Raw genomic sequence first — 23,859 nt, 5'->3', positions numbered from 1 at the left:
CAAGGTTGACTCGGACGCTGAGGAACACCAGTAGGTAATAAAGGCCCATATGGGATAGATAGATAAATAAATAAATAAATCCATTTATTGTTTAATTTATTGACCAAAGAGGGCATATACAACCACTTTCAATATCTGACAAAGCACAATAGTTTGGAAAACAGTATGTTACTGATGCCACACATTTCCAAACATATTCACCATTAGCAAATGTTAGATTAACTTGCATGAATATAGCTCATGTTTAAACAACTGATCATAGACAGAGCGAAGCTATACATAAAGACCACACTGTATTCCACTGTTTACTCAAACACAATAAGAATGTATATACTAGAAGGCCATACATAAGAATGATGAATGAGCATTTCTATGAGTAAGACAATTTGACGTAGTGTTGCAAGAATAAACTGCATAAGGCCCCAGTTGGGTCTGAATTTTGCTCCCCTCTAATTCACTTCAACTCAATTTTTCAATTCAATTTTATTAGTATACTATATATATATATATATATATATATATATATATATATATATATATATATATATATATATATATATATATATATAATTAAAATCTACTGTACCATTCTTTCTTTGCATTTTAAAATGCAAAAACATATTTGAGATACCATTTGTCAAGGCAACACCCACAATATGACAGCACACGATTATGTATATTTCACAAGAAGGAACTAAATTATTCCTTCACAAAACATCATAGGAGGGGAGGAAATGAATAATGTTACTCAATTAAGAATTCCCAAACTCCCCAGTATGTTTCCTGAGTGCATTTCTCTACAGATGTAAATCATAATTTTGCAACTTAACATTTATTCAGTTTAAATGGGGACCATTCTTTGTGCACAACATTGATGGTACCAACGCAAACTGGTCACTTTTACAGAAACAAAAATACATTAATTTTGTTGACAATTATCCATGTCAGGTAACCTATATCATTAGTGTAAGTTGTAGAACAAATGTTATTCCCTCTAGATCAAACACCAAAGGTCTTTCTCTTTCCTTATCGTAGTTCCCCATTTTGGGGAAAAAATAGCTTCAAACCATTTCAGTTGGTCCAATGCCAGAGGATTACAGAAAATATACATAATTCACATCACATCTTGAAGTAAGAAGCCATTATGTTTTTACAATGAACATGTACATTTAATTTTTAGCCTTCTGTGTTTTTGTCATGTCTTTACGTTGGGCAGAATTGGTGACCAAAGAACAATAGCAATATAAAGGTCAAGCAAATAAAAACATTTGAGTTGCCATAACTAAGAATATTTTAGCAATAAACATTATTCTATAAACTGTGGTTAAATTACATATGAAGGCTGAAAAAGGATGCAAACAATGAATGCTAGTATATGGGTAATATATACACGACTGCAGCTGTATGCTCTTTTTTCCAGTATTCAGATTTAGATTCTGTGCTCTTTGACTTGATGAGCTCCACACATCTAGACCGTGGCCTCATGAGAGCCATTAGCTTCTGATTTGGACAGAATTTGTTCTCAGTCAGGCAGTGCTCTGAAGTTTCACCAAGAGCATGAGTAAAGATCTTCTGCCAATGTTTTCACAAGTGATGGGATCGGTCCTGGCTAATTCTGTAGGGTATGTATTTACCATTAGAGCCTACAGGTGGGCCCTTTATAAAGAACAAGTAAATGTTAGTCAAAACAGAAAACTCTTGGAACAGCGGTTCTCTCCGACTTGTGGCAATGGCTTATGTAGTAGTGGGTGTATCTGCCACCAGCTTCTAGAACATGTCCTTATCACATTGCATATTCTTTGAAATATCCATTATGATATAAGCACATGCTACACACTGACCTGCAATTTAACTTTGTTTTGCAACAGTCCTTTATGAAATGTGAGTTGCTGTGGACTTCCCATTATGTAAGTGGCATGACCAAATAATCAAACATAGCTTCCAAACTGTAATATCATTTTTTCCAATGTAACTTGGAAAGTTACTCTAAAATTTAAAATCCAACAAGTACCTTGTCAAACTATACAAATCACAGTTTTTTCAGATGCTGTATGAGAATTATGTAACTTAAATAGCCAATCAAATGATTGTCGAGCCCCATGCCCATAACCTACTGGTTAACAAAATTATTAAATTACAAATCACATCATATCATTTTTTCACAGTACTTATATTAGGATTACATTAATCTTCATTTGTTTTGCATATGCTATTTCAGGAGCACTGAAAGGTTTTCTCCCTGGATTTTCCCAGTTACCATGGCAATATTAAAAGGATCACATTGCACAATCCTTCCCTGTGGCCCTCTCAGAATATACATGTCATACACGTCTCTGGATACATATACCATCAAGTTTTTAGTTCGTTACAATGCTGCATTCATAGTTAATTACAAATGCAATACAATTACCTACAGATAGCTGATGAAAGTGTGTTGGCTTCTAAAAACCCCATCCAGAGGCGTTTATAGGAATGAAGTGATGTTATTTTACTGATATTTATATATTAGTTTACTCAATCATCTCACAGGTTACTATTAAATAAGCAAGCAATAATCCCACTTAATTATACTCTTATTTTCTTCTTGCTTGAAAGGTAAATTAGATTGGCATTAATTTTTATGTCCCACTTGTGTACTTAACTCTGTTTTCTGTGTATTTTCACTTTTTATGAAGGATAAAGATTTACAAAAACTATTTTTGACCAAAAAAAATTGTAGTGATATTTCATGTGACATGCTGGTTACCCACCTCCCAAACTCAGATTTTAGGAAATATATCTGCTGACAATGATGTCTGTGGAAATATTTTCTAACCAACTTGTCAATTTTATTCATTTTTTACTTCAATCCCATTAAACATCTTTAAAATGCTGCATGTTACCAATGTTAGAATGATCTACAGTATGCTTGCTTTGCTATTATCAAATGTAATTCAGTTTGATAATGGAAAAGAGCAGTCAAACCTTTTTTATCAGAGGACTCATAATTACAGACTTTAATGTAATTTTATGAAATTTTATGTTTTCCAAATTCAGAGTAAAAAAATATTGACTGAAACCTGCTAGAAGTTCAATGCTATCACTGAACATAAGGCAGACATAAGACTCAGGTTTTCTTATGTTTTCTATTTGTATTTCACAAGAGAATAGAAATTACTTACTAAAAATACAAAAAAATTAAAATAAAAATCCAACTAATAATGAAAATGGTCACTTTTATTTTAATTGACAGACACCCCAGACATATAATTTGCCTTTACTTTGTTCAGTACTTATAAAGAAGCACATATTCAATCAGCACATTCAGCAGTAGTCCCTACAACATTAATAACAGACTGAATCAAAGATAATAATTAACTGAGGGGTCAGATACAGAAATCAGACAGTCAAGCATCACGCAGAATGGTTTTAAAACTAACATATGACGGTGAGATTACTTGATCGAAGTAAATTAATGCCGTAATTCCATTCTGTCACAAAACATCATAAACATAAAACATGCACATATATTCAAGCTGCATCCACATATATTTGTTTCTCAAAGTTGTCCATACTGTACAGTAGCTGCATAGTGCAATCAGTGAGCTTCCTTGCCCTTTCAAATCATTGAATATAAAAGTGTTGGACCTTTAGAGTCAAACAGCCTCACAAACCCTGCCATAGCAAGATCTGTTCAATGGGAGCTGTCTAAATGTGATCAGCAGATCAGCAGAATCTGAATTTTTGCTGCACACACGATATGCATTAAGAAAATTAACAGCACCGACTCAATTAATCTACAAATTACAAACCTGCAACATAAAATGTCTTATGTGCTCGAATTTAAAAAATCCAGCCATTGTATCCAGTAGTTTCTGAATCTCACTGACCAATTTTTTGTGAACAGTAGTTTATTGCTATTCTTTTAAAGTCATCATGTCTGTCAGAATAACTGTCAATAGTGACTTTATCATGAAATCAATGGAATGGCAGAGGGATGAGATAAACATGTAGAAATAAAAAATAAATTAAAATTTTAATTACGCACTGAACATATGCCCATAGATATGCAGACAGACACATATACACCTACATACCTAAAAAAAAAAAAGTCTAGTTATTCAGTGTTTCTGGCTTTGTTCACTGCAGTATAGTAGTGGATTCTTTATCTTTATTTATTTATTCTTTACACTAGAACCCCAATTTACATAAACTAAAACCCAGCTTACACCAGCTCTTCAGAATTGTTTACTCTTTGACTTGATTTTGGTGATCAGTTAAAAACTCGTACACTAAGACAGCTAGAGCTTTAAAACTGAGAAACTCAGGCTCAGAAACTTCCCACAGTGCATGATGCAGTTGACATATCTCAGAAATATGGTGTTAACACCGAGACATTATTTCATTATAAAATAGAATAAATTGAAAAAAAAAAAAACTTTTATGACCTATTTTACAAGGATTTATTTTTTTTTATCTGAAACACCTGTTAACACCTCTTCAATCTTATATTATTAATATTGAAAAGATATCACACAGTTTCACAGATTGTACCACCTTCAGTAACAAGTGATATTTAAGCAGCAATTAGACATGGTACAGCAGGACACACAGAACAGGGAACAGATCTTCTAATTATAGATTTTTCAGAAGTGAATGCCACCCATTTACAGTATGTCTGTGAGCTTTCACATACTAAAAAGACACTTAACCACAAAACTGTACATTTTTCAAAAGGTCCACAACAGTAGATTGTATTGATAAATCCAGATGAATGTCTTCATTTTTTCAAAAATAAAAAAAGGATGTGTCCATTCTATTCATGTGCTGTTCTAATATCCTGGCCATTTTGAGCTTGTAGGAATCTAAATAGTGTAAAGTGTAGAAACTAAAAATCACTATGCGATCTGTGGCTGGACACACAGTCATATTAATAATAATTTCCAATTAAATTATTTTACTTCACGTGGAACTCAAAATTTTTATAATCCCGTCTATAAAATACTTCTTCTTTTCATGTTTTTCTACATTAATTCAATGATGATTACTCATCAGTTCTTCAGAAATGCAAACTATTGCACAGGATCAGTGGTGATAATGTCTCATTGTCTAATGATTTCCCCTGTCAGCCATTACTAATGGTCATCAGAACTCCAATTCACAGTAAGGAGATCCATGGCATACAGAGAACTCTCTTGATCATAATTCAAGCTTTCATCCCCAGAACCATGTGTCGAGGTTATTAAAAACCCTGTACTCGTTGTGTTTTCGGATGTAGTCACAAGCACGGCATGTGTGCTCTGCCCAAAAGTAAGACATCTTTACTTTGAAGTGTCTCCGCCAGTGGAAGTGCTGCAGGTACAGCTCTTCATTTTTGTCCAGGAAGAGGAGGTGGTCAGCCAGCTCTTTCGGAGAAGGGAAATCATCCACATGTATAAAAGCATCACCCGGGACAAAGTTCTCATAGTTCTGTCTTGGTGGCCCGAGAACTATTGGCACAGAGCCGACAGATAGCGGGTTGTACAGTTTTTCAGTGATGTAGTCTTTGTGGATCGAGTTCTCGAAGGAAAGATAGAATTTGCAGCTGGCGATGGTTGGGAAGAAGTCTTTCTCGCTGACGTACTCCCCAAACGCCTGGCCATAGGTGTGTATCTCGATGTGTTTGTACATCTCGTTGTAGTACTTCACCCTAATGTGCTCAGGGTTCCAGTTGCTCACAATCCAGCAGACCAGTTTGGTCTTGCTTGGCAAAGTGAAATCCTCCTCTTCCTGGGTCAATACGATTGACCCGTAAGGCACTTCAATATCAGCATCCTGGCGGTAATTCAAAGTCAGATTGAATAGGCTTTCGAGACCCGGCATTTTTGGTGAGTGTGAGGGTGATTCGAGGTTCATCCACACCCACTTCTGAAACGGTGGCCGTGGTGATGGAGGCAAGTTTGACAGATCCCTGCTGATGTCTCTGTGATGGATAATAACCCCATTTGACTTGTTGTACAGGTTTCTGTCCGCCGTCAGATAGCAGCCGTCAATGTTGTAAAGAGTGCTACAGGAGTCCAGGTCGTACGTTTGGCCGAACGGCCACAGCCATATCAGAACAATAGTCTGGTTGAGCTCTTTTTTGGCAGAGAAGAAGTTTTTCACTTTCAGAGCTGATGTTGCTGATTCTATGGGGCCCGACAGCCAGCTGGTGGATGGCTTGAAGTACATAAAAAATAACGTCACAAAACAACCCAACAGCAGGATGCTGATTGCCAAGGGGCGAATAACTCCGTGGAAAGATGCGAATGACATAATGGGTCCTGTAAGAAAATTAAAAGACACAAATCTGAATAAAAAGCACACTGCCTGTCAAATCAATCACAGTCTTTACAATCAAATCAATTCATTAAATCACAGAGGGGCCATTCAAACTTGAGATAAAGGACATAAATTCCACTTAAGTGCTTTCCATAAAGGTTCTGCAGTTCTGTTGCCACTACTTGAATTTTGACAAGGGAAATTAAGTGGCCGTATGGGACATGTGAATTTGGCAAGCAGTTTGTCTGAAATGAGGGTATGCTTAATTTAATAAAGTATATTATAACAGATATGTGCATTCTTTTTTCTGACAGAATATTTAAGTTTATTTTCTCCCTGCAATCCTTGCACTCAGGAAAAGGTGGAATAAAAAGTGTCACCACTGTGCTTAATTATGTGTAACATCACTTTGACCATAGCTGCTTCTTCATAAAGAAGACACTAGAAACTGGAATAGTGATTACTCTGAAGTGGTAAATTGTGGAGATGATGGATATTTAGTACTAACATTGAACTTGAATGTGTATGGAATCTCACATGAGAACAGAGGCAACTACAATATCAAATATTACTGAAAACGGTTATTAATCTGAAAACTAGAATAAAGACCGTTCACCATATAAAATATTTAAATTAGGTTTAAGCAAATACATTGAACAGTGAGAATTATACGATAATAACAATTTTTTAAAAGACCTCATTCGTTGGGGAACAGGCTGTGACTTTAGCATGCAGTCACAGCTCATTTCTCCAGGTCTTCATCTTGATATGAATAGTTGTCTCACAGGGTCTCCACTGCAAGTCACAGTTTTCTTTTCTTACCTTTAAGAGAAGAGAGGAAAATCAGTTGCAACCTTACCATGTAGATCCTAGATGTGTTCAAGTTCTGACCAGTGGACAACAAGCACAACACAACAAATAGTGGTAAATTTTCGGTAAATGTTATTTTTTTGCTTTTCATTTATTTAATGCTTTCTTTCATTTAAGAGACTTATTCAACAATGGCTACTTTTTACTACCTGTAACCAAAAGTCAAATTATGCTATGACATTGACAATTTCGTAAAAATACTCTCAGTAAAGCATCAGTCAAAGTCCTGCATGCATCTTGCTCGTGTAGGAAATGACACAAAAATGTCACAGTGGCAACAAGGATTTAAAACTCTGAAACAATGCCATATTTTACTGCGTTCTCCCTAGATGAAAGGAAAATACAGCGTGCTAGCTAACAAAGTGAGGAACACTTCATTACAAAGCAGCAACATCTAGCAACACTGCCTTCCCTGTATTTTATTCTGAAAATAAATCTAAATCAGTACAGCCACATTAGACCAAGTAGGTTAAAAAAAGTAGGTTTTGAAAATTGCTCCAAGGCAATGAACATATTATGTGAGACTCATAGACCATTTGTTACACTTAGTGGGAAAACAAGTGTACAATACTTATGACAGTCTAGAGGCCAAAGCTAACAAATACATAGATAAAAAAAGTTCAGTACATAGTACATGTTTTCAGAAAAACCTCTCAAAAACCCAGTGAACACTTACTGAACTACCAGACTGTGCAGGCTAGCTAAGAATAGTGAGTTTGCTGATGATGACAAAGAGATAGAAGCACAGCTAATACAGAGCTGCTTGTCCTCTAAATCGTGCAGGAGAGTGAAAAGAGAACTGGAATTGGCTTTGTAAGCCCTTCTTGATCATTGCAGAGCGCTCAAAGTTAGGGAACTGCAGTCAACAGGCACTGAAGAGGGTCATGTTTCCATTACAGTTCATGCACCACAAACAACCTAGCAAAAGTCTCATCTGGGGCTCAGAAAAAAAATGAACTACTCAGTGCAGGTGGAGAAGACTTTACACACAGTGATGGATGCCCAGTAAAAGAGGCAAAGACATTGTGTGGGAAACAAAATCATTGTGCAAACATGTGTCATCCATGTCAAAACAATCAGAACAGCAGACAAGCCACAAAAATGGAGTCAAGGCCACCAATCAACTGTTCTGATCAGAACGTCAACCCAGTCATCACATAACATGAACATGCTAAGCCAGGCAGATCCAGCAGCAAGGAAGTGTATGCTTTCATTGCCAACAATGACAAATGACAAATCCATGACACAGAACTACCAGTTGTATATTCTATGTAATGCAAGGTGATGCCAAGTCTATGCTCAGTTACCACACAACTGAGGAACTTTGTAAAAAAACACTGTTTTAACTAATTCTAATTTTGTATATAGTGTTTTTATAATGGTACACTGTTCACACAACTGTGCTTGTGAGTTCATAAGGATAACATTAGGCTATATCAATACTGACAGCCCGAGGCATATTCTCAACTCCCTCTCAATTCCCAAGCTGTGAGTCAGAAAGTCAGCATGAGAAGAAACGAACCGGCAAAACGCACTGTGGCAGATGAACTTTTGGACCAATTTTCAGAGCTTTTCAATGGAATCACAAAATTTAAGAACATTAAAGTAAAATGGCACATTAACCCCGATAGCCAGCTCAAATATCGACCACACCAGAGAGTGACATTCCACAACCTGCAGAACATGAAGGCAGAGCTGAAGATACTACAAGATGACAACATCATTAAAATGGTGACAGGTCCAACATCCTGGGTCTCACCCACTGTGACTCCCCATAAACCTAAAGACCCAGACAAGGTGAGAATCTGGGTTGCTGTTGTTATGATCTAGCCACATCTGGCTTGAAACAATTTGATTTAGATTGTAAAGGGAATAGAAGTAAAGGGAATAGCTACCATGACCTAATTGTGTGTTGTGTGTGTGTGTGCGGGGAAAAAACAAACAAACCCAAAGTGTGGTACAAGGCAACCCTACCAAACCAAGGCAGTAAAAACTCACCAGCTTTAGGGATGTCCTCTTGGACCAGTGCTGTCTGAGCCACAGCGGTAGTTTGTTCGGATTAGTTTAATTTAAAAAATAGCACAGAGGTGCCGGTCTAACACCCACCTTCATGGAACTGACGGCAAACAGGTAATGCCAAGAAAGCTGTCTCACGATTCCCAGTAAAACAAACAGCGTATCAAATGACCAGCATTTCAATTGTGCTGGACCTCAAATAAAACACTGACTACTGGCATATTGTTGAAGAAATATTTCAGGCGGAGCAGTTGTTCTGATTCAGAGGAGCAAAGCTTTACTCTCGTACCCGTGCGGGGAGAGTCAACACATGCTGGCTAGACAGGTGATGCAATTAACGCTGCTATATTGTTAGATACATTCTCTTATACAGGCTTTTCCTTCAGGACCATACATGATTTACTACGTGATTTATGACACACATACACAATGTGGTTACGTGATTTATGACGCACATACACAATGTGACTTCTTTCTTATCCTTTATCTAGAGACCTAGATAATGCTAGTATACGCAGTTAAATATCTTCCCGGCCGGGACCTTGCTAATATCAGCAGTACATTCGGTTACACAAAATAATTCTCAGGTCAGGAAGAGGCTACATGCAGCTTCAAGAGATACAGCAAAGGTCATTATTTACATTCTTCATGAATCATGAGCATTTACAATCATATTTTTCTTCCACACATATAAAAACAAACAAGTTTACCAAATGACTGAAATTATGTAAGCCTCCCACAAATACTGAATACTGGTCTCACCATCCAGGCTGCATCAAACTAGTCACCAATGTCTCGGTCACGTTCAAATTCGAAGCCATTCGTATTTTTTCATCTTCTTCTGGTCAGCAGTTCACCCTTTATGCTTACCTGGAAGGGAGGCTGCTCCTAACTGCGTGATTACCTCGCAGCATGTGCCAAATAAAAAACAAAACAAAAAGTTTGCATGCGTGATGGAGCCGTAATCTTAACACCATGCGTCCAGCAAGCACAGACAATCTACATGAGTGTCACGTTACTCACACCATGGACGTTCTGAAAGCATGATACCATCAGATAGAGTTACGGCCTGAGAACAGATACATATCCACATTCACCTCACACCTGGGTCTGACGAGGTACAAGCGTCTTAACTGTGGCATCTCATCCGAAGGAGCAGTATTTCAGAATGCATTCCAACAGTCCCTGCGAGGCGTAACAACTGTGAAGGACCTCAGCAATGACATCATAGTGTACGGAGCATCACAAGCAGACTATGACAAGAACCTGACAGTAGTGTTCTGAAGGCTCATATAAAGCAGCCTCACCATCTCAAAAGCAGCAAATGTCAGCTCAATGATTTCGTTCATATTTTCACTTGATCGAGTCTCATCTGATCCAAAAAAAAAAAAACACTAGATGCAGTGCAGCAAGCCACCAATCTCAAGGATGTAAAGTCTGTAGTCTTTTGGGTATGGCTAATTTCTGCTTATGTTTTATTCAGAACCTCATCAATGTCATTGTTAGTTAAAGAGTGAACTTTATTATCCCCCCCATAGGGAGATTCAGTTGGCTCCATTCCACACCATACAGAAAATATACTTTATACTCCACTCTTAAGAAAACATACAAGAAAGGACACTGCAAGACATTTTCACCAGTGACACCACAACAGTGTATTTGACCCTAGGAAGGACAGTTATTTTTTAGATAGATAGGTAGTACTTAATTGATCCAAAAAGGAAATTGCCTGTTTATTGCTGGTACTAGCCTTGTTGTTGGACTTGGTGCCATTCTTCTTCAAAAGGAAAAGGGAAAGAAGTTCATCGGTGCACGTATCAGCCGTACGCTTGAAAATAACAGTGAGCTTAGGTCTGGTGGTGCCAGTCCGTGAGGGATTTTGCAAGAACATTAAGTGATTATCCTACGATTGCACGTGCATCAAGCCTCAAACGCAGTCTGCACACACCCAGCAAAGGTTCCTCTACCGTCAGACAAAATATACGCAGCAGTGGGTTTGGTGTACTGCAAAAGCTTAGTAAATACGCAGCCCTCATGAATAAGGTAATATTCTAAATGAGTTCATCACAACTGTTTTTATGTATGTATTCTTTTTATTCCCTTTTCCATCTGAATTATTTTCATCTACCTTTAATTTACTGCTTCTTTTACTTTCACCATTATTTTGCACTTTGTCAACATTTAATTATTTTTTTATGTCTGCATATATTCAAGGTTGCTCATGGTCAAGGCCTATCCACAGATTTATAATAAGACCACTTCTGTTGGCTGATCTTAAAAATCTGAACAAATAAGTTTAATATGGTGTTAAACCAATTTTCACTTCTTGGAGGTGTTTTCACTTTGTCACTATATTTTAGTAGGGACATGTTGGATGGAAACAGGACATTTACAGCCTTTTTAAATGTTTGGCATTTCTGTATAGGCATTTAGGGCCTGATTGAGACTTGAGATATGTGTGTATAAACCCCAGTTCAGTGCTTCCCAAAAGAGTTCCAATTGTAATTTAAATCTGGAAACCAACAACTGCACATATTGAGATGCACAGAAAGGTCACTCATTTCCCTGGAGTCTGAATCAGCCCCTTCAAAAAAAAAAAAAAAACCTCTGCTCACCCTAATAAACAAAAAATGAAAAGAATATTTTTGCCTCTCTTAGATGCTTCTAAGATTTCATTTTTTTCTGGCTACAGAAGAGCCTAGCTACTGCTCCCCCTTGCATGCTAGAATATGTTTATATTACATTATATTGGTAATAGCTAGGGGTTGCTTGTTTGGAGCATATCTGGGAGAAGTGACAGACTTGTCTCTCTACCCTGAGGGTAAGACTGCTGAAGAGGGGAGAGAGAGTGGCTGAGGCACCAATGGGGGTCACTTGGAGGTGGTGACCTGGTGACCAATGATGTAATGGCCACTTACATGACAACTGCCAATCATGTGTGTTTGTTCCTCATGAACAAAGGTGTCATACAGTGGGGTAATTGAGGGAAAGGTCCTCGACCAGCTCCTTAAAAGGAGCTATACTGCTCAAGGGATGGTTTCTGGGATGGTTATCTGTCTATACAGTTAGGTATTTACTGAGGCAAGTCTATACTTTGCCCAAGGCTACAGCAGCAGTGCCCCAGAGGGCAATCAAACCAGCAACCTTTCAGTTATGAGCACCGCTCCTTACCACTATGCTACACTGCTGCCCAGTCAATCGCACACATAAACAAAACAGCATAAGTAAAATTGTTTTTTTTTAAAAAAAAAAAAAAACAATACAACACTAATCCTAAATTATCAGGTCACAGGTATACTATATAGACTGCATTCCAGTTGTTTGTCTCAGAAGAGGGATTTTAGGTTTTCAGCTAAAGGGCAGCTCAAAGGGTAAACTACATGTGCGATAGTTGAAAATATTCTTCAAAACTTGACATCATCCGTCTAGAATTGCTATTTAACGTTACTGCTGCTCCTGAAAAAACAACACAAATCTCTTCAACACATCACCCCCTTTCCCTAGTGTTGCTAACATTAATCGTTTAAATATTGGGATTTAGTTTTTTCTATAGGGCAGTAGGAAACTTAACTCAGAGACCCTGTAGTAACTTGTCTCTGTGATGATTTAGCTAGCTAGTTATTCACCAATGAAACTATAGTTTTTCTATGTGTTTATTTTTTGTTACAAAACAAAGGGACTGATAGCATGTCAAGGAAACACAGCCTCATATTTTACTAAATGTTTATTTGGATTTTTCCACCACCAAATAGTGTGAATAAAACTCGGTGGCTGTTTTTTTTTTTTTTTTTTTTACAGTAGGATAAATATTGATCACACTAGAAATCTATTTAAGCTCATTAAATGTCTAAGAAGGGTGTGCTTTCACCTCAGATTCACCATTTTGACTATTAATTCTCCTGAGCTGCAAAAATGGAGAGGGGTATGTCCTAATAAATAAATAAATAAATAAATAAATATCATCTGGAACCTCGCATGGCAAACGGTATATCATTTTAAAGCAAATTGCAGCAGTCCTTCACGATAATAAATATTCCATCACATTTTCTTCTGAATACAAATGTCTGAATTGTCGTTGTAGTTATACTGGAAAAACCTGGCATAAAATGTGTCTTACTATACGTGTAGCAGTAAGGGCACGGTTGTATAGCAGCCTTCACACCGGTGAACGAAGGTCATTTTTGTTGCTGTGTATAAGGCTACGTCTTGAGTGTAACGGTATACACGCGAATACACTTTATGTCGTGAAAATTACATATCTTTCAATTATCCGTGCAGCAGACTGAGCTTATTGATAAAATACATGATGCATACAGGGTTATTATCACGAGAAATATATACCTAGATGTGTGCCAACAGCTAGACTATATACCCCAGACTATATCGCTGTCTTTTTTTTTAAAAAAATCTGTAGACTAGTTCTGTTGCACATACCCCCATAGATAGCCACAGTGGCATTTAACGAATACATGAAGCCCAGCGATAAAAAGACAGCACTGTGGCAATAGCACTGTCTAGTCTTACATAAAAGACTGTGCACGTTTTTCCCACACAATCCCCCAAAGCATAATCCGTATTCTGAATTATCTTAATGAATCTAGGTAAGAGAATGCAATTAATTGCAGCTGTACCATACCATAAAACCAGTCTTACCGTCTTCGCGCAGAGGTAACATTAGTTACAGCAGATCCACACATTTTGCCGCTAATGTTTAATGATGCCTTTTCCTCGTGGTGCCATTCCGAGATGCACAGAAAGCTTGAAAGAAAAATGTTTTCCATGATTCTAATATTTTCTTGTTGCAGTTGTGCTCAGCGAAGATGCCGTGGTTCCTGAACCCGAAACGTTACTCCTGCTTACTGCCCTCGTCTAGGCAGAAGTGCCGTCTCGTCGGTTTCACATGAACATCACTGGAAAGGACTGAGCAAATCGCACAAAAAAGGGGCAGACGGTTGGTGACTTATCGACAAACGAAATGCAACGCTAATAAGAAGCCTTAGTGTGGACTCTAGTAAGTGATGTGGGGAAAATGCACAAGGAACAGACCGGTTGTGCTTAATGGCAAGGCGTGCTGCTGTTTTGGGAGAGGCGTATCAAGTTGCACAAACATTCATCATAACTGGGCAAGCGCTGACTGTTTTCCATAATTTACTGAAAAACACCTTTGGATGTGTTGAAGGGTAGTGTTGCCTGAATGACAATAGGACACAGATACCCATACACACTCGCTGTCCTTCAACACAGGCGCCCGAGGACCAACGTACCCTCTTGGTCGCGGTAACACCTGCTACGGTTCTAATTAAATGAGGGCGAACTTCAGTTGTCTGTTTTTTTTCCCCCAGTGGAGAAGTGACCACAGACTATCATGATCGATTAAGACAACTGTGCCTTTAATTTTAGGTCAAACAAAGCTTTATCGGGTATAACTGATGTCGTGAAGTGGCACTTCCCTTTAACGAGGGTGTGTAGGATGAAGGGATAGCTAGTGGGAGGTCGGCAAGCTGTGATTTCTAATGCCAGGTTTTCCTAAGATTTATTTGTAGCTGACAAAATTATAGCTACAGACTGTTCATCGTTCTCAGCAATGATTTCTGCTGTATACATACATGTTGCATTTAGTTGGGGAAAAACAGTTTTCCCTATCTTTGGATACTGCGCTAATACTTAATTTGTGTCACCGTATTTTGCACATTGATGTTTTATATCCATTGCCTTCTCATTAATCAGGTTTACCAGGTATATCTCAGGTTTGACTTATCTTGTTAGAGAGGACACCCTCATTGACACTCCTTGGCTGTGCTCCCTATTGCTCTCTCAACAGGGATAAAACTGATATTTTTCACACAATGAATGTTCTGACCATTTCATTCCTTACATTAAGGAGTTAAGGTATTATTTTTTAGGTCAGTGCTTATTTTAGTGTTTTGCAGCATGGATTCAGACGTGCTGTTCTGACCACACCCATTTAAAAGCTTCCTCCAGCCTTGAGCTTTTGTTCTTTCAGCTCCCAGGACAGATCCCACTTCAATGATGACTCATTCTATAGTTTGGTATCAAATGTCTTTGGGAATTACGAAGGCCAAAAGGAAAATAAAATGTCACTGGAATTGAACGTAACCTGATAAGGTCCTATGTAGAATGAGCCTTCCATGTATTCATGACAACCTAATGAGAAATACAAATTCCCAAAGCACAATGCTCAAAACAAGGCAATTCAGAGGGGAATGTGGTTTCCTTGGTTGCTCTCTCCAGAACATGGTAGTAATTGTAATGGCAGAACAAACTCTATAATATTGATAGGCGATCAATGTGAATACATTGATCAATAAACAGGGAAAAACAGGGGTTGTAACCCAAACAGTATGGGAGTGACATTTTTGACATTCAACATTTGTTTTAAAACCATCCGTTTGTCAACAGGTACATTTTAGCCAGTGATATTTTTTTTTTAGTTCTGAAATTCTAATTTAGTTGTCCAAGTATCTGCCAAACACGGCGGAAATTTTCAGATTTTATCATTAGGCATTATTAGCATTTTTGGTCATGTTGTTTATTCAAACAATCCACATGGGGGTTTAAAACGACTAGTCTCATGAATAACAGTGGCTAAATTTAATGCACAATTAAGTATGTGGATGATAAAGCAACCCCATGGGGAAATAAAAAAATCTGGATTGAGGAAATGCATTCTTGAAATACTGTAATTGGCAGGCAATTAATCTTATCCTATCCCGTTTGCCACTCCTCTGCAGTTAATTTGCAGTAAAAGTTAAATTGGTTAGTAGCAAGTTGTATAAAAAGCTTTGCCCATTGAGGCACATTACATCATTCTCTGACTTAACCAAACAGTGACAAAAATATGTCGGTCCTACACAGTTACACAGATAACTTCCAAGAGTCAAGAGCTGAAGAGTCCGATCTGTAGGGCCCAATTATGGGAACTGGATAGCTGTTAAAACACAGGCCGTTGATTTTTATTACCTTTCTGGGGTAAACAAAAACAGACAGGGCTACATGTGAACCTCTTACAATATTATTTTGGCAACAGGTTCAAGCACCCGTTGCCTTTGTAATACAGTGGTGTTGGCAGATGCACTGCACATAAAAACACACACACACACACACACACACACACACACAAGAGCCAAAGGAACAAAACCAGATCATTTATTTAAAACATGAAACAACAGAAGCCCAAACCAGCGACTGCCAAACAAACTGTTCTCTCTCAAAAAAAATCATTTTCCAGCATTAGCAGCCACACACCTGTTTTAAATGCTGCAGATTAAGGCAGACGTGGCTCTTCACCAACTGCTGGCCTTTTCACACACAATCACACCAACAATTACAATTGAGATATCTGCAATGAAGATGACGGAATTTGATCAGCTCTTGGCAAACATGAACTTGGAATTTACACAAGGATCATTCATTGACATTTACACATGACCTAAATAGAACAGTCTGAAACAACTGAAACAAATCACTGTTAAACACTTCAGCACTTTGAGGAAAGGTGAAGACTCTCCTTCATAAGAGGGTTGGCTAGCTGCTTGCTAAAAGTCAGCATGGTAAACAACTGTTGACTTGTTAGTTTTTAAATACAATTACTTGGTTTTATTGCCAAGCGATGTCACAGCAAAAGTAGCTAAATGACTAAAATCAAAGTAGCAGGTCTTAATTTATTGCTTGCACCCTTTCCTATCATGGTTTAGACCTTTGTGCACTGAATGGATATGTACAGTAGCTCTCTACAAAGTGAGACACAGCACTTGCGTACTTGTGTCTGGTTGTATGGAGCAGATGTACAAGGAAAAACAAGCAAAATACCCCTGGGGCGCATAGGATTACATGCACATCCCCAATCGCATTTTCTTCTGCATGCCGTGGTGCACAGGGAGAATGGTATGGCAGCCTTTAAACATTCAAACAGTAATTTGAACTTTGTTATTGTAATCAAAACATTCTTGCTTCAGCTAATTAAGACACAGATAACGAATACAGGAGTGAAACCTGGCAATACCATCCCTGCTTGTTACCATGAACTTACTGAGAAGTCTTATGCTGTCACACATTATACTTTAATATGATCGATAAAATTGGTACTGGTTGTTATTTTAGACACTGATTCAATTGATTCATCCACAAGCTCCCCTTAATAATGAATTTAGAGAATAGTCTTAACAACCAATTTACTACATCATACTTTTTAAAATATGATTTTTCATTATTTAAAAATTCAATCGCTGCTACAATCCATACATTCTTGTGGTGCTTTCAAATTCAGAGCACTATTTCAGTATGAGTAGAGCCTTTGTTTTCTTGCATGTATTTCAGTCTTCTGACACCAAGATGTACACGCATCCTTTTTCAAGCCACTTGTTTCACGGTTCAGCGTACCGTGCCCGGGCACCGCTCGGAACAATCACACTAGTCAAACGAACTGGACTTTGGGGTCAAATGTGCTCGGGCACGGTACAGATCTCCTAGTGTGAGTACACCCTTAAACTATTCTGCAATTGCACCTCCCCGGTCATCCAAATTGATTTAATTACCAATCAATTATTATGAATCATGAAATAATTCATAATGTTAATTATGTATAGTAATTACCAACTTACTTAGTAGAAACTGCAGCGATGTTCAGATCCAACACTGTCGCGTGCTGAATTCAATCAGACTACTTAGAATCATGGACAGAATGGATGTGGGTGAAATGTTGTCTAGGGACACTGGCAACAGACCTCAGAAGATGTCATAGTATATGTGTAATATTAATTTTGTATTGTCAGACACAATGGCAGCCTCAATATTAAAATTAACTGTGTAATCTTGTAAGCAGTTCAAGATGCCCTCTGCAACTGAGGAGTAATTAATGGCAGTAAGGTACACCATGCCAGTAAGGATGACTTGTGAGTGGTGGGAGTTTTTTGCAGAATAAAATATAAAATATAACAAACTTTCCCATCTGTTCATCTGTCCATGACTCTTGCCAAGATTATCCACCAGATATTTTCTTCAGTTCCTTTAATTTGTTTTTATGTTAACTGGCTTTCAACGGCTGAATAAAAATGATTTTATATGTCAGCAATGTCTTTGAAAATGAAACATTTAGGTTTATTATCTCTTGTGTTGAATCATCGTGGAATTTTGATCCACGTGTAATGACACACGTTCTTTATTTAAATTCTAATCGTAACAAGGATGTTTGTGGAAACCCTTGGACCTACCGACACTTAGGCAGGTGAGTATGTGACATCCACTATCTCATGAAAACTAACACATGCCCTAAAGTGTTCATATCATATGGAAAGGGGGAAAATAACTCATGTTTTTCACATGGCTGACTTGTAGGTGTCTAGACTAGCTGGCAGATCATGGTTAATACTACAGCATATAGTCCACATTACCCTCACTAAAAATATACATTACTTACCCCATACATGACTAACTATAGGTAGTTAGCAAACTAATTAGCAAAACAGTTAGAAATCAAGACGTGTATGGGCTGTGTGGCTCTTGTTTAAGAAAGTCAGAGTAGTATTGGTAAAATGCCAGGGTTTGACCATGCCACCCTCAGCTGCAAGGTGAGAAACCTGAACCTTTTACCCAATGTGGGGGAGATCTTCAGTGACCAAGGACTTGAACTGACACAGAAAGACCACAAGTACTGTAAAACATTCACAAATTTTATTACAGGCACTGGTACAGATATCCCAACAGAGAGAAATAAACCCATAACTTAAAGGATGTCAGCCCCTTCAATAAAACGTTCCAATAAGTGTAAGATTAAGTACAGGCTCAGTGCAACAGAATACTCATCTAAGTGTTACTGCAATCCAGGTCCACAGCAATAAAGACACAAACTGCAGTATCGTAACAACTGCACCATCACTCATACAACAACTGCAGTACCGCTACAATTGCAGTGACTTTCAAATCAATTCAGCCAAGCAGGGGCTGACTGACTGGGATAAATTAATCACGCTTTTTAAATAAATACCGCTCACCTTATCATATTCCGGTGTAACTTCCATTTCGAACGCTGGTTTCGGAAGCAGACCGTTGGTACTTATGATAGCAGCAACAACCAAATTGGTCCAAGCCTATTTTTACGGTTCACATTCGCGCTACACGGTCAAAAACAGTTTGCTTCCACAATCAATTCATCACCTCACTTCCTGTTCCCGTGAGCTCACCCATATGCTATTCTAATAATAAATGCGCCATCTACTGTCCAAGCGAAAAACTGCCTGGAGCAAAATTGTTTAAAAACCAGTAGATACTTCATACACACTACTTGCATTGTTTCACACTGGAAAGGGAGCAAGAACAGCTGCTACAAAGGGGGAGGTTAGATCTACAGTCCTTAGGAAGATGCAAAAGTAGAGGGTAAAACTGTAAAAAAACCGTAAGTCTTCTCCTACTACGTTACCATAACCGAAGACCTTGATCGGTCAGCCAACACAAGCGCCATAAATTACAAGCGTCCCCGTTAAAATACCAAGATGTGAGGATGCAGTTCTTAAAACACATGCACGTACAAAAAAAAAAACCCTACCCAGGTGGGCGAAGGAAACACGAAAAAAAACCAACCACACCCAAAAGAACGACACCGTAGATAGCTTTTAACTCCCCGCCCTCTTTTTGGAAGGACGCCAACCCAGGCCGGTGTGGGGCGTCTTGATCAGTTGAATTGTTGCCGCTGCTTGCGCCTTTGCCGCACGTCAGTGCATGTAAAAACAACGAAACAGTGGAGGTTACTATATGTGACCATCACTTAAAAATATTTTAATAGGATATATATGTAATTTCACGTTATCAAATAATTTTAGTGATGTTGCCTGTTATATGTGAAAAGAATGGGGAAAAATGTGCTTGGTTATATTTATCTTATGTCTGTGTTCCGATGGTAATTTGAAGTATAGCGTATGCATTTTTAACTTTGTGAAAACGTCTTGGGATTTTGTATTAAAAGCTACTATTCTTATTGTCACAATGATAATAAGTCAATTGAAATGAAATGAATGAAAAAATATTATTCATGAGCAAAAAATTCCAAAGAAATTAAACTAAACTCTATTTACTTTTAATTGGTTTTGATAATCTCCTAAAATGATATGAAGACTAATAAACAACAAGAGGAATGTTAGGCCTTTCTTTTAAAAACCATTATGATGACATCATTTCTACAGCGAAACTGAAAGCACTTGTAAAGTTTAGTTCAATCTTGGGCAATCTCCTAGCTGTGCACAATCCAGCCCACTAAATTACCCTTACTCGGTGGTATAAAAACCCCCATTCTTTTCATATAGGACAGGTGTCTCACAACCATCACATTACTTTGCACTCAGAATTTGCTTTTAGTAGTGGGATTCAGTTCTAAGTTTGTTTAGACATTTTCAAAACTTAGTTTCCTAGAGCGCTTCAACCTCCCACACTTCTCTCACCTAACTCACAAGAAATCCAAACCTTACAAATGTCATATGGAGTGGCAGGAGGTTATACCATTCTTTCCATGCAACTTTCAGTTAGGTTCTTCTTAATTACACAGACACAACTCTACCATAAATACTAAGAAAACAGACATCATAAACAAGTTCAACCTGTTACATCTTTATACTGCATTTTCCTTTCATAACTTGCACTGACTCACCAATGCAGGTTGAAAGGTGAGTTTCTAGAGTTTTTTTTTCTATTTCCACTAATGACCGTTTGTGTGTCAGGTTTCATTGGCATTGGATACTGCATTGAAGATGTGCATGAGAGAAAAAAAACAGTGAAAAAGAAAAAAAATGTATGGTTAATATCATAGGCATTTCTGAACAAGAGACCAAAACATTCATGAAAGATATGTGAGAAATTACAATAAGAACACTTGGTAAAAAAAAAAAAAAAAAAAAACTGTCACTGCTTGAAAGTTGCAGACAGTTTTCACAACCCTAATGCAAGATTATTATTGGTGTTACTTTTCCCAGTACCATGGGTATAAAGGATATTCACAACCTTGCATCCCGTGTACATCCTAAGGTAATCACAGTCATAAGAATGATCCTACAGTCAGGTCTTTTCTACTTTGAAGTGTCTGAGCCAGTGGATGTACTGGGGATATATCTCTTCATTCTTCAGGGAACAGGAGGTGGTCAGCCAACTCCACAGGAGGGGAGGAAATAACCCACTAGTAAAAAGAAATCACAGGCACAAAGTTCTTGTAGTTCTGTCTCCACGGTCCAGGAATATTGGCACAGAGCGCAGAGATAGCGGGTAGTAGTTTTTCAGTGATACAGTCTTTGTGGATAGAGTCCTCAAAAGACAGACAGAATTTACAGCAGGCCATGATTGCAAGGAAGTCATAGTTTATCTTTTCCTGCAGGCTGCACCATAGGCATTTATCTGAAGATGTTGTTTCAAATCATTGTAGTGTGCCACATCTTTTTTAACTGGGCACCCAGTTGCTTGCAAAGCAGAACACCAATTTACTCTTAGTAGTGTAACATCCCCATTCCTGTCTTCTGGAGTTTCCCATAGTGTCAGCATCCTCCCTGTAATTCAAATTGTAAGTCAAATTGAACAGGTTTTTGAGTACAGTAATCTTTGGCGAATTTTTGGGTGATTCCAAATTCAGGTGTACATATAGAACAACACTGATCAAACACTGTTCAAAGATGCCCAAATTGCGCTGAGGTAACTAGTTCACATTTTATGTAGGTGCAATGCAAAATGCAATGCAAAATACCCAATATTAAGGTGCCTACCAGAAAAAAAAAACTAACATTTGCAGCACTAAAACTTCAACATACAGTGAAACCACACAAAAGAGGAAGGAGAGATGAAGCGGGGGGTAGGAGGGCTGAGACGCAGTCAGAAGAGGTGTGTCTTCAGTCTGTGTTGGAAGCCAGCGATTTTGCTGTTCTGATAGCCACTGGAAGCTCTGACCACTGCATTGGGGCCAGAACAGACGGAGAGTACAACTGGGATGTGCTACTATGAAGGGAAAGGACATGCTGGTCTCCTGAGGCTGCAGATCAGAGTGGTCTGGCTGGTGTGGATTAAAGGGATTGAAGGGATGGGTGATGTATTGAAGATAAGGGGAAACCGTACCCCTCGCCACCCAGTGGGCTAACAAATAGCCCTTCACTACAGCATAAAAGGGAGAAGCACATGTTGTCTCTTAATTCAACGGCAATTTTTAAAATTAAAGCTCACTTTTAAATTTATTGCAAAAGGGTCTGAGTTTTGAGGCAATCTTTTGAGTCTCAGTGTCTCAAATATTTTTGTATGACGGAAAAGTTTTTGTTTCAAAACGCCTAGTCTTAGCTGGGCAGCGCCTTGCAAAACTTTTATATTGACAGTTTTCAAAAAAAAAAAAAAATTGATAATTTCAGCTGGGCTCAGATGGCTTCAATGGATCAGAAAGTAAAAGTGCTTTTTGAAGTGCAGGCTGAGCCCTATGGCTTGGTTTGAAACCACCTTTGTCGTTCGCCAACAATGACCATGAGCCCACATCAATGGCACAAGTTGGTTTTGGTGCGCTGGAGATAGGGGTGGGGTAGGTCAGTCAGGGTCCCCTCTTCACACTGCTCCTGGCATCCTATGAGTCACTCAGTTGTCAGAAATATGGCTGCTGCTTCCCAGGTTGGCCACCAGATGGCCACATAACTTCCTGTGTTCTATGTCTCGTTTAGTTAATGTCTTTCGCCTGTGTTAATTAGTTATTGTTTATACCTGTGTTCTTTGTTATGTAATCCCTGCCCTTTCTTCAGGTGTCTCTGTCTTGAGTTACCATGCCTAGTGTGTGTGAACACTTGTACCAAGTCTGTTTTGGTTCTCCTGAGTCTCTAGTAAAGATAACTATTTTCCTTGAACCAAACCTCTTGCGTCCCTAGTCATCTCTGCATTTGGATTCTCCCTGCTCACACAGATGTCATCAAAAAAATGTACCTATACCCTGACAATGTTTACCTCCTGGTGCACTATGGAACTTATATGCACTATGGTAGTGTAAAATATTCATTGTGATAGAAGAATAGACCCACGTTTCGCTTGTGCGGTGTAGATGCAGAGGAGAGAAAGGGAAAATCTCGGGAGATGTCATTTCGCGTCAGCTGTGTGAAATTCAGCTGGTAGCTACAAATATTTTAGAGAGCCTTTTTCAGGTAAGACCTCGCTCTGATACACCACTCCATGATACACCACTCCATCCGCTGGTATAAAGGTACACATTTAATGCCTTTTTTAGCGGATAAGTGGAAGATACCAAGCATACCTTCACCATGTCAACCATTTCTATCTTGTCTCCTTCCAATCTCGACCTGACTCTATCATCCAACGATGACTAGGGAAGCGTCAAAAACACTGTTTGATTAGTGAAGTGTGATCTGGCCCATGGACTGAAGCTAAGATGAAAATTCTACTCACACCACCGATTTCCACATGTCTATTTGCCTATGTATTTTTCTGTTAATTACACAATCACTATCAATCAATAATCAATAATCAATATTATTAATGAAGAAAGAAAGAAACTGTAATTCGGAGGCAAGCGTAAACATTCACAGAGGCTTGTGGCTATTTATAGAAACGCAGGTCTGAGCTGCAGGTTTGACTCTGACAAAATTCATCTGATTTGTCATTGGATAAACATGCTATCCCTTTTTAAAGTTCGACCTGGTGTCAGAAGCTGAAGTAGCAGTT

General features: G+C 38.3%; 1 protein-coding gene across 1 annotated transcript; it reads right to left on the bottom strand.

Annotated features, from left to right (window-relative positions):
* Nucleotides 1-4,810: 4,810 nt before the first annotated feature.
* On the bottom strand, nucleotides 4,811-13,878 carry LOC118792230 (4-galactosyl-N-acetylglucosaminide 3-alpha-L-fucosyltransferase 9-like). The gene is made up of 3 exons (XM_036550026.1): nucleotides 13,819-13,878; nucleotides 6,976-7,101; nucleotides 4,811-6,281 (listed from the first exon to the last, which is right to left on the bottom strand). Exon 3 carries the CDS (start codon nucleotides 6,271-6,273, stop codon nucleotides 5,194-5,196), a length of 1,080 nt encoding a protein of 359 aa, XP_036405919.1. The 5' UTR covers nucleotides 6,274-6,281; nucleotides 6,976-7,101; nucleotides 13,819-13,878; the 3' UTR covers nucleotides 4,811-5,193.
* Between the last annotated feature and the right edge of the window lie 9,981 nt (nucleotides 13,879-23,859).

This window comes from Megalops cyprinoides, chromosome 17 (genome assembly GCF_013368585.1).
Source record: "Megalops cyprinoides isolate fMegCyp1 chromosome 17, fMegCyp1.pri, whole genome shotgun sequence".
Taxonomy (NCBI): Eukaryota; Metazoa; Chordata; class Actinopteri; order Elopiformes; family Megalopidae; genus Megalops; species Megalops cyprinoides.
Note: the sequence above shows the minus strand (reverse complement) of the source record. Positions and strands in the feature narration are given on the sequence as shown.